At 49.0% G+C, this 15,615-nt stretch overlaps 1 protein-coding gene across 6 annotated transcripts in view; it reads right to left on the minus strand.

Annotated features, from left to right (window-relative positions):
- Positions 1–15,615, minus strand: part of LOC148015699 (CAAX amino terminal protease family protein) — a 118,742-nt gene that overhangs the window by 33,167 nt on the left and 69,960 nt on the right. For all 6 annotated transcript variants that reach the window (XR_015688472.1, XM_087666022.1, XM_087666023.1 and 3 more), the window contains one exon: positions 15,315–15,448. Coding sequence is in view for 5 of the 6 variants with exons in the window: in XM_087666022.1 (XP_087522148.1) it covers positions 15,315–15,448 (134 nt within the window). In the remaining variant the exon portion in view is untranslated. The remainder of the gene's footprint in view (positions 1–15,314; positions 15,449–15,615) is intronic.

Raw genomic sequence — 15,615 nt, forward strand, 5'->3', positions numbered from 1 at the left:
TGTGGCGGTGTGGGGTACTTTGGGCGCACAAAAACCCAATCGAAAAGAGTTAGTGAGGACCTCACCACCGCGCGCCAGATTTGCGACAAGAGTAACCAGATATTCTTGGCGAGCGGGCAAGAAAGAAAACGATGTCGGGACGATTCCGCAGTAGTGGTACAGAAGAAACAATTGCCATTCGAGATTCGACGCTTGGAAAGGGCCGAGGCAAGAGGAAGACCACCAATCATTACCCGCCAAAGAAAGACCTTGCATTTGAAAGGTGCCTTATTCAGCCAGCCCTACATCAGCGTTGCCTGCCACCATGACAGCGATTTCCGCAGTCCCCAAACAGTATTAGCTTTCACACCCAGCCATTGGTGATCTTGAATGAGAAGATGATACACCTAATTAGTAGAGGCCTTTTCCAGACTCAACCGGCCTGCAAGGTCCCAGTCCTGCCAAGGACGATCCACAGCCAGGGCAGGAAAGGGTTGCCTACCCTGAAGCTCCAACAAAAGCTTTTCCCATAAACCACGGTATCCGCGCGGGATCCTGAAAAGTCTCCTAGCAGTCCGAAACTATGCAAGGACATTGCAAGTGGCAAGGGTAGCATCCGCAATCGAAGTCACACCTAAACGGGCCATGCGGTTAAATCTCAGTCTGAGCTGATGTTTGTCTTCCCATGAAAGTAATCTGGATACTGCCAATAATTCCAGCTGAAAGGAGTTAGTCTGCGAGTGGTCCCCTACTGGATGCCAACGGGCTTTTTGGAGCACCACTTTCCAAGAGCCGACCAAGTGCAGTAACAAAGAGGAACAGGGACTAGAAAATCGAGAGTCAGCATTAAGGACATGCCACCAGGAGGCCCCAAGCTGTGTCTTACCATGGCGTAGCCCGCTGTCCTCAAGAAAATAACGGGCTATGATGGTCCACGGGTGATGATCCACACACATGGCACGAAAAAGAGACCAACGAAGAGCCAGCATATGAGTTTCTGCATCCAAAATAGCGCCACCACCCATGCGTTTAGGGGTACATGTATGTGACCATGAAATCCATGAAATGCCTGCCTGCAGGGAATCCTTCTTCCATAGCATGAAACGAATGGGATGAGTGAGAGCCTTCAAAGTAGTAGGCGTCCACGGCAGCAATGGCAGGAAATACGTTAGCATTGGTAGCATAATTGTCTGAGCCACTTTGAGGCGCACATGGAATGGCCACGCTTGCGGCTTCCAATACATAAACTTCGCCGCCAGTTTTGTGAAATCCACTCCAGTAGGTCCTTTGGCCGTACATCCACTCCCAACAGGTATCCAAGATGCCTGACAATGGATCCACGGGAAACCACCTGGCCCTGCCAGCCTAATGACTGTAAATCAGGCTCCGTGCAACTGAGAATGGCCAACTTAAATGCATTGATGCAAAGACCAGAGGCCTGACCAAAGAGCGTCCAAACATCTAATGCCTTTCGAATGTTGTCCCTGTCTGCCCGCAAAATCATAAAGGTGTCATCAGCCAAAGATTGGCTAATGAAGTGCTGCCCCAAAGGAAGAGACAATCCTGCCAGCTCAGCAGAAGCCGCCATCGAGGATAACATTGAAAGGACCAGGTGAGTTGCCAGGGCAAAGAAGAGAGGACTCAAAGGGCAACCCTGTCTGACCGAGCGTGCAAGGACAAATGGCTCTGTAACCCCACCATTGAGCATATTTCTTGAAGAAGCCGAAGCACTAATGGTGTAGATCAATCGGGACATCCGGGTACCAAAGCCCATAGGAGACATGAGATCTGCAATGAAAGACCAGTCCACATAGTCAAACGCCTTTTCCAAGTCCAATTGAATCAATACCACTTCCTGACTGGAGTGCTGCGCATAGTCAATAGCCATTTGCACATTCAAGATATTATGCAGAATGTTGCGGCCCTTAATGAAACCATATTGGAGAGGATGCACAATAGCTGGAAGGTGCTTGTGAAGCCGATTCGCCAGCACTTTGGAGAAGATTTTATACATCGAGCCCATCAAAGAAATTGGTCTCCAGTGTTGCAGCTTTGACGGCGAAGGGACCTTGGGAATCAGTTTGATAAGGCCGTCTTTCCAAGAAGAAGGCATGACCCCTGTTTCCCAAACCCGCTGAAACATGACCACCAATGGCTTTACCAACTACGTGGCCGAGTGCTCAAAAGTTTCATTAGTGAGACCATCCGAACCAGGACTTTTATCCTTAGGCAGGTGCAACAAAACATCCATAACCTACTCTTCGCAAATATCCGCCTCCAAAGTGGCTTGCATATCAGATGGAACCTGCTGGCGGACCAAATGATAGAAGACCGAGCGGCATGCGTAACCTGGCTAGATGGCGAGGGAGAAGAACCAAGAAGTTTCATAAAATAATTTCTGCACATAGTGACAATGGTCTGCGGATCAGTGACCATGCGACCTTCCGAATCCTGGAGTCTAGTCATATTTTCGCGAGCCGGAGAAGCATGCAAGGCGCGAAAGAACTTATGAGACTGGCAAGCACTATCTTGCAATGTGTCAGTCAAGTTATGCAGCTTCGCCTGCTGATAAGATTTCAACTGAAATACTTGAATAAGATGGGCCAAACGCCTTTCCAGTGACAGCAGAAAATCATCATTTGGGGAATCCACGAGCAAGGAACGGACCAAAGCCAGTAAGTCCTCTGCTGCATGTCGACGTCGCCGACAAAGAGAGGCATGATGAATCCCATACTGCCGAGCAACCCGCTGCATATTAGAGAGCAGCCGCGCAAATGCAGCCAAGCCGTCAGAGGCGAAGTCCAATAAGAACCTCTCAATCAATTGCTGCATATAGCCCTGAAAAATTGGATGCTTCAAATAAGAGGAGTTGAAACGTAAAGGGAGCCTATCCAGCAACTGCATAAAAGGTGCAATAGATTGTGCCCGCATCTCAAGCTGGAGGGGGAAATGGTCCGACAACGCATATTGCTGCAAGACCTTCATTTTCAGCATCTCGGGAAGAAAATCATCCCCTTGCATGATATACATTCGGTCCAACCGCGACCAAGTAGTTGCGTATTGTGCGGAATGAAAAGTGAAGCCTGAAAAAGAAGGGTGAAGCCACGACCAAAGATCTTGCTTAAGCACGCGCAAAGCAAAGGAATTCCACACCCGGCTTTCCGGCGTATCCATTACCGAATGCCCTGAAGTGGACTGCGAAGAGTCAACACACATATTGAAATCTCCCATCAAAAACCCCCTTCGGCCAAGTGACATGGAGCCCTGCAAAGTCGACCAAAGATCCCGTCGGGATGCGGGATCATTCGGAGCATAGAGGCCCAGCAACCATAAAATCTCTCCTTCAAATAAGACTTCGATTACCAGAAAGCGGCCCTGCACATCATTTTTTACAAGAACAGGCTGGTATTTCTCATGGACAATCATCAGCACGCCCGAATAGTGCGTAGCATGTGTCCCTGCATAAAACAGACGGAATCCATGACAATCCACAATTTTCCCTGCTTCAGCGTGACTTTTGTGCTCAACTGCACACAATACATCCCACTGGTTCTCATGCAAGACAGTCCACATGGCATGTTGCTTATGGCGAGAGCAAATGCCTCGCACATTCCACGTGGCTATCTTCATATATCTTCAAAAAAGGAAGTCAAGAACGAGGCGCCTGTTGCCTCGATTTCACCTTTTCCGCGAGAGCATCTAGGACACCCTCATCCAGAAAATCAGCCAATACTGCAAACGAATTCTGGCGACCTGCTTTAGAGGTAGAAGGAAAATCCACTGCCTTGGAAGTGGGGCAGGGATAACGCCGATCCCAGGGAGTAATCACATTACCTTTTGTATCAAACGCCAGCTTAGTAGGTGGGCCCTTGGGGCCGTCTGTATGGGCTTTCCTTGTAGACTGATTACGGGGGGTAGACGGGGCCAAAGTACCCGCAGCCGGCTGTGAAGTGAGCATTTTTTCCCTGCGCATATACGTGCGCACGGAATCCTGTGAAGTATTAGGCCCAGGATCCGCCAGGCCTGCATCCAACTTTTTACCTTTTTTTTAACGTGCCTCAATCCAATCAGTGCTATGAGAATCCAAACCCAGGACCTATTGTTTGCCTTTATCCACGACATTCGGTGGCTGAAGGGTCTCCTATGTCGGGGCATCAAGCACCATGTCATCCTTAGGCAGCACAACCTGCGCATCCTCGGAAGACGGTTGCCTTTCAGGGCATTCGGCCATAAAATGCCCCAATTTACCACATGAAAAGCAATGGCCTGCAAAGTTGCCCCATTTCAAGCGAAAATGCAAAGGATGCGTGCCAAAACAATTGAGGCGAAGCCACGCAGGCCTTTTCCTGGCTGTGTCCCATAACATGCATAACCGGTTTCGATTCATAGCCCTGAGGCTTGAGGGCACCAGCACTGTTCCCACAACGGCCATCGCATCCTTCAACAATGGCCAATAAACCGCCGGACTATTTTCCACTTCCACCCATACCGGGCATTCTCGTTGAAGCAAACGCTGGAAATCGGCCATAGGGCGCCATGGTACAACATGGACCAAGCGGCGATCAAAGAATAATGGTAGCTTGGACAGGAGCTCAGCTCGATGTGTTTCCAATTTCAACAGCACCTCATAACAGCCGCGAGGTCCAAGGAAGATCTCCTCAACACACTCCCCTTGCAATAAATGGTGCATCCACTGGCGAATATGTGAGAGCACTGGGATCCTACCGGTGAAAAAAAGTATAACTGCGCGGTCATAAAACACCGAGAAGGACCGCAAGACTGATTTTGGGTCCACCGTGGCTTCCAGCACATCATCCGCAGCCGCATCAGAGAAAGTTTCATTATTATGCTGGACATAATCGCCAAGCAGAGTATTGGCAAAGTCCAGCAAATGCTCCCGGTCAATTTCCTGCGAATCCACAGGTTCAGAGGCAACCTGCGCATAGGAACGTTCCTGAGGACCCATTGGCTCGTCTGAAGTATGCTTGGAGCGTTTGCCCGCAGGCGAAAGTTCAGAACCCGGAGGCATCTCCTCCGTGCAGGGCACCATATCCTCCAGCTCCTCTGTATCAGAATCAGGGCCAAGGGCTGCCACCGTCCAGTCTAGAAAATCCATATCCAGGCCAGCCATACTGCTGTCTCTCTCTCTCTCTCTCTCTCTCTCTCTCTCTCTCTCTCTCTCGGTGTCTGTGGAAAGGCAAGGCTGCACTGTCTCCGTGTGTAGGTCGCAGAACCCAGAGGCGCAGGCTCAGGCACGAACAGAGGATACGGCCTCTCGCGGGGGCGACGACCACGGCGGCTGACTGGCAAGGGCAGCGTCCGACAGGCGAGGGTGGCGTCCGATAGGCGAGAGCGGACACGTCTGGCAGGCGATGGCGGCTGTCAGATGATGGCTTCTGACAGGCGACAGGGCAGCAATCGTCAGGGGTGGGCGAAAGGACAGGCGACAGAGCAGGCTGTCTTCTGACAGGACAAGGCAGGCAGTCGTCAGGGGCGGGCGAGAGGACACGCGACAAGGGCAGGCAGTCATCTGACAGGCGACAGACTTCCGATGGCGACCAGGACCGCGACGAGCAGGAGCCACTGGTGTGACACGCGATAGCGAGGAGGAACGATGGCGGGCAGGGGCGACAGTCATCCGGTCAACGGCAAGGCGGGACACGCAGGCGGCGGCATCGCGACCTCCACTCCGCTCTCTCTCAAGAATGACCAGATTCTCTCTCTCTCTCTCTCTCTCTCTCTCTCTCTCTCTCTCTCTCTCTCTCTCTCTCTCCAAGCCTCTCTCTCTCTCTCTCTCTCTCTCTCTTTTTTTTCGTAAAAGGTAATTGTATTAATTACGAAAAAAAGTACAAGATTACATGATTACATGAGTACAAGAGACACGAGGGCCCTAGGCCAACGTGTGGGAAATCCCCGCACTAGTATACTAAAAAGATTACACCAATCATGGCAAGGACCCAGAGGCAATTGCCAAATGCCAAGAATGCAAATCCTCCCGAGGGAGCAAGTCAGAGTGCCTGATGAGATCTAGCTGCCAATGCAAGAGCCCTTTAAGCCTTGCAATATGTCGCGGTACATTAGAGGCCAACGTGTGGGAAATCCCCGCACTAGTATACTAAAAAGATTACACCAATCATGGCAAGGACCCAGAGGCAATTGCCAAATGCCAAGAATGCAAATCCTCCCGAGGGAGCAAGTCAGAGTGCCTGATGAGATCTAGCTGCCAATGCAAGAGCCCTTTAAACCTTGCAATATGTCGCGGTACATTAGAGGCCGAATCAAAGAGAAAAGCATTTCGGGTGGTCCAAATGTGCTAGCATCCCCAGTATCTGAAAAAGTGAAATAAGATCTTCATATGTAACGGTGGCGTTGTGGGATACTTTGGGCGTACAAAAACCCAATCGAAAGGAGTCAGTGAGGACCCCACCACTGCGCGCCAGATTTGCGACAAGAGTGACCAGATATTCTTGGCGAGCGGGCAAGAAAGAAAACGATGTCGGGCCGATTCCGCCGTAGTGGTGCAGAAGAAACAATTGCCATTCGAGATTCGACGCTTGGAAAGGGTCGAGGCAAGAGGAAGACCACCAATCATTACCCGCCACAGAAAGACCTTGCATTTGAAAGTTGCCTTATTCTGCCATCCCTCCATCAGCGTTGCTTGCCACCATGACAGTGATTTCCGCAAGCCCCAAATAGTATTAGCTTTCACACCCAATCATTGGTGATCTTTAATGAGAAGATGATACACCTGATTAGTAGAGGCCTTTTCCAGACTCAACCGGCCTGCAAGGTCCCAGTCCTGCCAAGGGCGATCCATAGCCAGGGCAGGAAAGGGTTGCCTACCCTGAAGTTCCGACGAAAGCTTCCCCCATAAATCACAGTATCCGCGCGGGATCCTGAAAAGTCTCCTAGCAGTCCGAAACGATGCGAGGACATTGCGAGTAGCAAGGGTAGCATCCACAATCGAAGTCACACCCAAACGGGCCATGCGGTTAAATCTTGGTCTGAGCTGATGTTTATCTTCCCATGAAAGTAATCTGGATACTGCAAACAATTCCAGCTGAAAAGAATTAGTCTGCAAGCGGTCCCCTACAGGATGCCAACGGGCCTTTTGGAGTACCACTTTCCAAGAGCCGACCAAGTGCAGTAACAAAGAGGAACAGGGACTAGAAAATCGACAGTCAGCATTAAGGACATGCCACCATGAGGCCCGAAGCCGTGTGTTACCCTGGCGGAGCCCGCTGTCCTCAAGAAAATAACGGGCTATGATGGTCCACGGGTGATGATCCACACACATGGCACGAAAAAGAGACCAACGAAGAGCCAGCATATGAGTTTCCGCGTCCAAACTAGCTCCACCACCCATGCGCTTAGGAGTACATGCATGTGACCATGAAATCCAGGAAATGCCTGCCTGCAGTGAATCTTTCTTTCATAGCATGAAACGAATGGGATGAGTGAGAGCCTCCAAAGTAGTGGGCGTCCATGGCAGTAATGGCAGGAAATACGTCAGCATTGGTAGCATAATTGTCTGAGCCACTTTGAGGCGGACATGGAACGGCCAGGCTTGAGACTTCCAATACATAAACTTCGCGGCCAGTTTTTGTGAAATCCACTCCAGCAGGTCCTTTGGCCGTACATCCACCCCCAATGGATATCCAAGATGCCTGACAATGGAGCCACGGGAAACCACCTGGCCCTGCCAACCTAATGACTGTAAATCAAGCTCCGTGCAACTGAGAATGGCTAACTTAAAGGCATTGATGCGAAGACCAGAGGCTTGACCAAAGAGCGTCCAAACATCCAATGCCTTGCGAATGTTGTCCCTGTCCGCCTGCAAAATCATAAAGGAGTCATCAGCCAAAGATTGGCTAATGAAGTGCTGCCCCAAAGGAAGAGACAACCCTGCCAGCTGGGCAGAAGCCGCCATGGAGGATAACATTGAAAGGACCGGGTGAGTCGCCAAGGCAAAGAAGAGAGGACTCAAAGGGCAACCCTGTCGGACTGAGCGTGCAAGGACAAATGGCTCTGTAACCCCACCATTAAGCATAACTCTTGAAGAAGCCTCAGTACTAATGGTGTAGATCAATCAGGACATCCAGATACCAAAGCCCATAGCAGACATGAGATCTGCAAGGAAAGACCAGTCCACACAGTCAAACGCCTTTTCCAGGTCCAATTGAATCAAGACCACTTGCTGATTGGAGTGCCGCGCATAGTCAATAGCCATTTGCACATTTAAGATATTATGCAAAATGTTGCGGCCCTTAATGAAACCATATTGGAGAGGGTGCACAATAGCTGGAAGGTGCTTGTGGAGCCGATTTGCCAGCACTTTGGAGAAGATTTTATACATCGCGCCCATCAACGAAATTGGTCTCCAGTGTTGCAGCTTTGACGGCGAAGGGACCTTGGGAATCAGTTTGATAAGGCCGTCTTTCCAAGAAGAAGGCATGACCCCTGTTTCCCAAACCTGCTGAAACATGACCACCAATGGCTTTACCAACTACGTGGCCGAGTGCTCAAAAAATTCATTAGTGAGACCATCCCAACCAGGACTTTTATCCTTAGACAGGTGCAACAAAACATCCATAACCTCCTCTTCGCAAATATCCGCCTCCAAAGTGGCTTGCATATCAGATGGAACCTGCTGGCGGACCAGATGATAGAAGACCGAGCGGGCATGCGTAACTTGGCTAGAAGGCAGGGAAGAAGAACCAAAAAGATCCATAAAATAATTTCTGCACATATTGATAATGGTCTGCGGATCAGTGACCATGCGACCTTCCGAATCTTGGAGTCGAGTCATATTTTCGCGAGCCGAAGTAGCATGCAAGGGCGAAAGAACTTATGAGACTGGCAGGCACTATCTTGCAATGTGTCAGTCAAGTTATGCAGCTTCGCCTGCTGATAAGATTTCAAGCTAAATACTTGAATAAGATGGGCCAAACGCCGCTCCAGTGACAGCAGAAAATCATCATCTGGAGAGTCCAGGAGCAAGGAACGGACCAAGGCCAATAAGTCCTCTGCTGCATGTCGACGTCGGCGACAAAGAGAGGCATTATGAATCCCATACTGCCGAGCAACCCGCTGCACATTAGAGAGCAGGCGTGCAAATGAAGCCAAGCCCTCAGAGGCGAAGTCCAATAAGAACCTCTCGATCAATTGCTGCATATAACCTTGAAAAATTGGATGCTTCAAATAAGAGGGGTTGAAGCGTAAAGGGAGCTTATCCAGCAACTGCATAAAAGGTGCAATAGATTGTGCCCGCATCTCAAGCTGGAGGGGGAAATGATCCGACAACGCATATTGCTGCAAGACCTCCATCTCCAGCATCTCGGGAAGAAAATCATCCCCCTGCATGATATACATTCTGTCCAACCGCGACCAAGTGGTTGCATATTGTGCGGAATGAAAAGTAAAACCTGAAACAGAAGGGTGAAGCCACGACCAAAGATCTTGCTCAAGTACGTGCAAAGCAAAGGAGTTCCACACCCGGTTTTCCGGCGTATCCATTACCGAATGCCTTGAGGTGGACTGAGAAGAGTCAACACACATATTGAAATCTCCCATCAAAAACCCCCTGCGGCCAAGTGACATGGAGCCCTGCAAAGTCGACCATAGATCCCGTCGCGATGCGGGATCATTCGGAGCATAGAGTCCCAGCAGCTATAAAATCTCTCCTTCAAATAAGACTTCGATTACCAGAAAGCGGCCCTCCACATCATTTTTAACAAGAACAGGCTGGTATTTCTCATGGATAATCATCAGCACGCCCGAATAGTGCTTAGCATGTGTCCCTGCATAAAACAGACGGAATCCATGACAATCCACAACTTTTCCTGCCTCACCGTGTTTTGTGCTCCACTGCACACAATACATCCCACTGGTTCTCATGCAAGACAGTCCACATGGTATGTTGCTTATGGCGAGAGCAAATGCCTCGCACATTCCACGTGGCAATCATCATATATTTTCAAAAAAGGAAGTCAGGAACGAGGCGCCTGTTGCCTCGATTGCACCTTTTCCGCGAGAGCATCCAGGACACCCTCATCCAGAAAGTCAGTCAATACTGCAAACGAATTCGAGCGACCTGCTTTAGAGGTAGAAGGGAAATCCACTGCCTTGGGAGTGGGGCGGGGATTACCTTTTGCATTACCTTTTGCATCAAACGCCAGCTTAGCAGGTGGGCCCTTAGGGCCCTCTGAATAGACTTTCCTTGAAGACGGATTACGGGGGGCAGACGGGGCCATAGTACGCGCAACCTGCTGTGAGGTGACCATGTCTTTCCTGCGCGTGTACGTACGCACGGAATCCGGGGAAGCATTAGGCCCAGGATCTGCCAGGCCTGCATCCAACTTTTTACCTTTTTTTTGTCGTGCCTCAATCCAGTCAATGCTAGGGGAATCCAAACCCCGGACCTGTTGTTTGCCTTTATCCATGACAGTAGGTGGCTGAAGGGTCTCTTGTGTTGTGGCATCAAGCACCATGTCATCCTTGGGCTGCACAACCTGCGCCTCCTCAGAAGACGGTTGCCGTTCCGGGCATTCGGCCATAAAATGCCCTAATTTACCGCATGAAAAGCAGTGTCCGGCAAAATTGCCCCATTTCAGGCGAAAATGCAAAGGATGCATGCCAGAACAATTGAGGCGAAGCCACGCAGGCCTTTTCCTGGCCGTATCCCATAACATGCATAAACGGTTTCGGTTCATAGCCCTGAGGCTTGGGGGAACCAGCACTGTGCCCACAACCGCCATCGCATCCTTCAACAATGGCCAATAGACCGCTGGACAATTTTCCACTTCCACCCACACCGGGCATTCTCGTTGAAGCAGACGCTGGAAGTCAGCCATAGGGCGCCATGGTACCACATGGACTAAGCGGCGATCAAAGAATAGTGGCAACCTGGACAGGAGCTCAGCTCGATGCGATTCCGATTTCAACAGCACCTCATAAAAGCCGCGAGGTCCAAGGAAGATCTCCTCAACACACTCCCCTTGCAATAAATGGTGCATCCACTGGCGAATATGTGAGAGCACTGGGATCCTGCCGGTGAAAAAAAGTATAACTGCGCGGTCATAAAACACCGAGAAGGACCGCAAGACTGATTTTGGGTCCACCGTGGCTTCCAGCACATCATCCGCAGCCGCATCAGAGAAAGTTTCATTATTATGCTGGACATAATCGCCAAGCAGAGTATTGGCAAAGTCCAGCAAATGCTCCTGGACAATTTCCTGCGAATCCACAGGTTCAGAGGCAACCTGCGCATAGGAACGTTCCTGAGGACCCATTGGCTCGTCTGAAGTATGCTTGGAGCGTTTGCCTGCAGGCGGCAGTTCAGAACCCGGAGGCAGCTCCTCCGTGCATGGCACCATATCCTCCGGCTCCTCTGTATCGGAATCAAGGCCAAGGGCTGCCACCGTCCGGTCTAGAAAATCCATATCCAGGCCAGCCATACTGCTGTCTTCTCGCTTTCGCTCGCTCCCTCACTCTCTCTCTTTCTCTCTCTGTGCAAGTCCCGCAGACCTGCAAAATCAAAGAACCACCCGGCTGCAGCAACAGGACTGCAACGGGGCTCCTGTGGAGAGCAGGACAAACACACGCAGATGAACCGAGGCGCACGGGAACGGGGCAGACACCAGTGAGGCTTCAACGCGGCAGCAACAGGCTTCCACGCTGATGCAGAGCAGCCGACCACAAACGGAGTGCTCTGCTCCGGGCAAACGTCGACAGGGCAGGCGAGGCGTCAAAGGGTCAGGCACAGGCCAGGCGTCGAGGGGACAGCGTGGAAGGGGGCAAAGGGGCAGGCACAGGCCAGGCGTCGAGGGGGCAGCTTGGAAGGGCGCTGCTCGCTGGCGCAGCACCAGCGACCAGCGGCGGATCTGGCGCAGATCAGGGCGACGGCAGGGGGCACGATACACAGGCGGGCGCTGATTAGGGCAACGGCAGGGGGCGCGAAACACAGGCTGCAGAAGCACACGAAAAACACAGCGTGGAGGGGCAGGAGCCGAATCCTGGTTGACGCGCTGCCCTAGACGAGCAGAACGAGCAGGGAAAAGCGCCGCAGCAAGAACGTCCCGTCACAGCCAGTTCCGCCATCGCTCCTCGCCATCTCTCTCTCTCTCTCTCTCTCTCTCTCTCTCTCTCTCTCTCTCTCATGTGCACACAAAAGAACGAAGAGCCGCCCTGTCCATCCACTCCCATATGTCTACTTGTAGCGCGTAGCACATGAGGCTTTGCCTTGTTATGCTCAAATAGTCATCCTATTAGCTCAAGTTACATTGCTATTTTAGCTCTAAACATGTGTTCTATCATATGTAGCGCAAAATAACCAAGTTTTTTTTTTTGGTACTAATATTGTACCATACTTTATAAAATCTTAAGGTACAAACTAATACCATATTTTATTGTATTGTACTGTATTATACCTTTCGTACCTGACAACCGTGTTGTCTATATGCTTGAATTAAGACAAATTCAAAGCTCATCGTTGGTCAAGGTTGGTGAAAGCAACTGAGGACATAGCAATTGGAGTGAATTTGGAAGTCCCAAGCATGCAAGGAATCATTAGCAAAGAGAGTGCCAGTCTCTGAGAGCTGAGTTGATCGCATGGGTGGGCCACAAGTGGTTCATAAAAAGGCTCATTTTCAATACCATAAGGGGTGCTCACCTTGAGGGCCAATCTAGTGTCGTCCACTGTGCAAAAGTGCTCTAGCTCTCAAGGTTTTGTTATCATTTGTTGAATTGAATAATATGTCTATTATAAGTTTGTGTTGACCACCCTATATATTTGATCTATAGGCTGGCTTTAGTATCTCTCTAAACCCTGATAGGGTAGGCAAGTCTAACCTCCCAAACAACCCACTAAAATGTGTATACACTCCATAAGCTATAGCCTGTCGCAATCATAAAGTGGGGAGCTTTGCGCTAATACATTTTCCACATGCTCTACCTAACTCATAGAACACTACAAAAGATAGATAATCTCGGAACATTTCCTCTAATACCTTCCTCTCGGAAGGATGATCAATGTCACAATAAAGACCTATCTCAGAGAGAGTCTCCAATCTCCTCCAACCCAGGGACCACACTCATGGAAACCCTCTTGGAGGAGAACATTCCAAGTCTACTTAACCTCGAGTGAACCCTCAGACCACCAACTTGCCTAGAATAGCCTGTCTCTAGTAGTCTAGATCAATGATCCCTAAGCCTCCCTTTGAGCAATGTTTGATGATGATTTGCTAGGCGATCTTAGCTCCAAAATCCATAGACCTCACAAGAAGTATTGAACTAAGTGGCATAATTAAGAAACATAGGATGAAGAGAAGCACTAGCAAGAAGTTATATAGCATGTCATTGCTAATAGGACCTAGTTGACCCAACTTGCTAGGGAGCAATAAGTCATGCTCCAATAGGCCAGCTTACATCAAATAGAGTCTATGCAGGAAACAACCATTGGGTGGTTGTGATGTTGAGTCCCACCTAGAGCCTAGGGCATCTAATGATTGTTTGCCCCGTGCCCTCAACTGAAGCCCAAGTGAAGCCCCCAATTTAGTGCTGGAGTCTGGATTTGTAAGAAAACCTACTAACTTCCACTAGTTGAATTTTTGCACCTGTTGTGTTCATAAAATCTCCAGTGTCAGTCTCACCCTCTTCAACAGGAGCTTATCATCCTCACCATGAAGTCAATGCCATCTGCATACACTGGGTCCAGAAACTCTACCTCCATCCTCACGAGCGGTTAACACCCCTCAACCCGATGACTCACGTGAAGGAAATAGGACATCACCTCCACAAAGAGCGAGAAGAGCTATGGACCTAAAGGAAAGCCCTATCTCATTAACTTCTTTAGTCAATATTTGGCTCCTTTTCACCCTCCTCACCCTACTCCTAGCCAACCTGTAAAATGTGGAGACACCACTAGTCCACCACTAAGGAAAGCCCAATTGGGCCATGGTACCCTTCAAGAAGTCCCAATTAACAAAGGTCTTCTCAAAATCCAACAGAGTAGTCCTATGCCCACTGTGTTGGGACTCTATAGCCTCAAAGAAGGTGAATATGTTATCCAAGATGCTCCAATCCTAGACGAACCTCTTAAGGTGTCATGAATAATTTCTCGAAGAAGGGGGTGAAGTTTGCTATTATATTCACCAGTGACTTGTAGGCCACTAACGAAACAAACTAGACTAGCAAACAAACTGCCCAAAATCTGCTCAAAGTTAAACATCTCCTGAAAGGCCTACAACAGAGGGTCCTTCATCTACTCCTAAAAAGTGAGTAAGAATGCCCTGGAGAGCCCATCGTCTCTTGGGCAGTTCTGCCCATGCTATGACTACAAGGCTCAGAGTAACTCTTGCTCCATGAAGGATGTAAAAGGTAAAATCCCATCTCATCCATCACCAGAGATGGTATTTTATCCTTCCTGCTCCTTGCTATGGACCGCTCAAGCCAAGAACATCTCCTGCTGAAAAAGTTGTCTATAGAAGTCAATGGCTAGCCCCTTCGCCTTCTCTGGGTAAGACCTAACTCTCTTTTATTAATCTTGAAGGCTGGGGAAGGGATTGTTCTAAAGTGGTCACCCATTGAGTCAACTCCAAAAGTGCTCAAAAACATCTAGGCACCTTAAATCTCTGATGAACCTTCCTAAAATTTCAAAGAAATTGCCCATTCTGCTGAGCTTTTTCCTAAGATCCTTTTTCATAACAAGACATCTCCCAATATCTCATTTGACAAAGGATTAGGTTGTTGTCTATTCAGTCACCAGTGGAGAGTCTCATTCTGTGTGACAATGCTTCCTGCCAAGACACATGCAAATAACCACAGGGAGTTTCAAACTGATGCAGTTTTCAAAACCAAACCCTGTGATGTCACCCTCACATTCCAGTACAAACATACAATAATCTGAAGAGCCAGTGAAGGATGTGTTTTTGGTACACCGACCCATTTTTCACACTTGGCCGTAACTTAGGGCCAAAGTTCTTGGGGGTCTCTGAACAAAGGTGCTGTGACTGCCTATCATGGAATTTCAGAGAAATACAAGTTTCATGAAACACTTCCAAGATATAAAAGCTTTCTGCTAGTTTGGAAGATTCTTTTCTTACGGGAATGTTTCAGAAGTAAAGACAACAATTGTACTTCAAAATCCCAGCTGTTAGGTGAGATAAAAAATTTGATATTGCAATAATAATTTATGTTGTCATCCATTGCATGAATCAGTAAAAATATGCATTACAGTCATTACTTACACACCTCTTTGCAAAGGCTGAGGAGTAGAAGGATAACAAACAAGCAACTGAACATCTGAATGAAAACATATCCACTGAGAATATATTAACCTCTCGAGGCAAGGGTTGACCATTCAAAGTTGTAGTGATGACTCCAGCAAGCAGAACAGCAGCAGCACCAATGACAATACCCACTAGTCCCCAGACCAACCATCCACTCGATATATCAAATGGGTTCTGCAAATCTGCTCAAGGTACAGAATACTGAGAAACATTGAAGACAATGAGGAAGCAGCTCCAACCTGAGATCAGTGGAAAACTATACCAGAGACATCCCCAGAACAAGATAAACTAATAAGATTATAATGACGAGTATCAATAAACGATACGACATAAAAATTTCATAAGAAAG

The sequence above is a fragment of the Lygodium microphyllum genome, chromosome 24, assembly GCF_053477565.2.
Source record: "Lygodium microphyllum isolate KBCC chromosome 24, Lygodium_microphyllum_v1.1.10, whole genome shotgun sequence".
Lineage (NCBI taxonomy): Eukaryota > Viridiplantae > Streptophyta > Polypodiopsida > Schizaeales > Lygodiaceae > Lygodium > Lygodium microphyllum.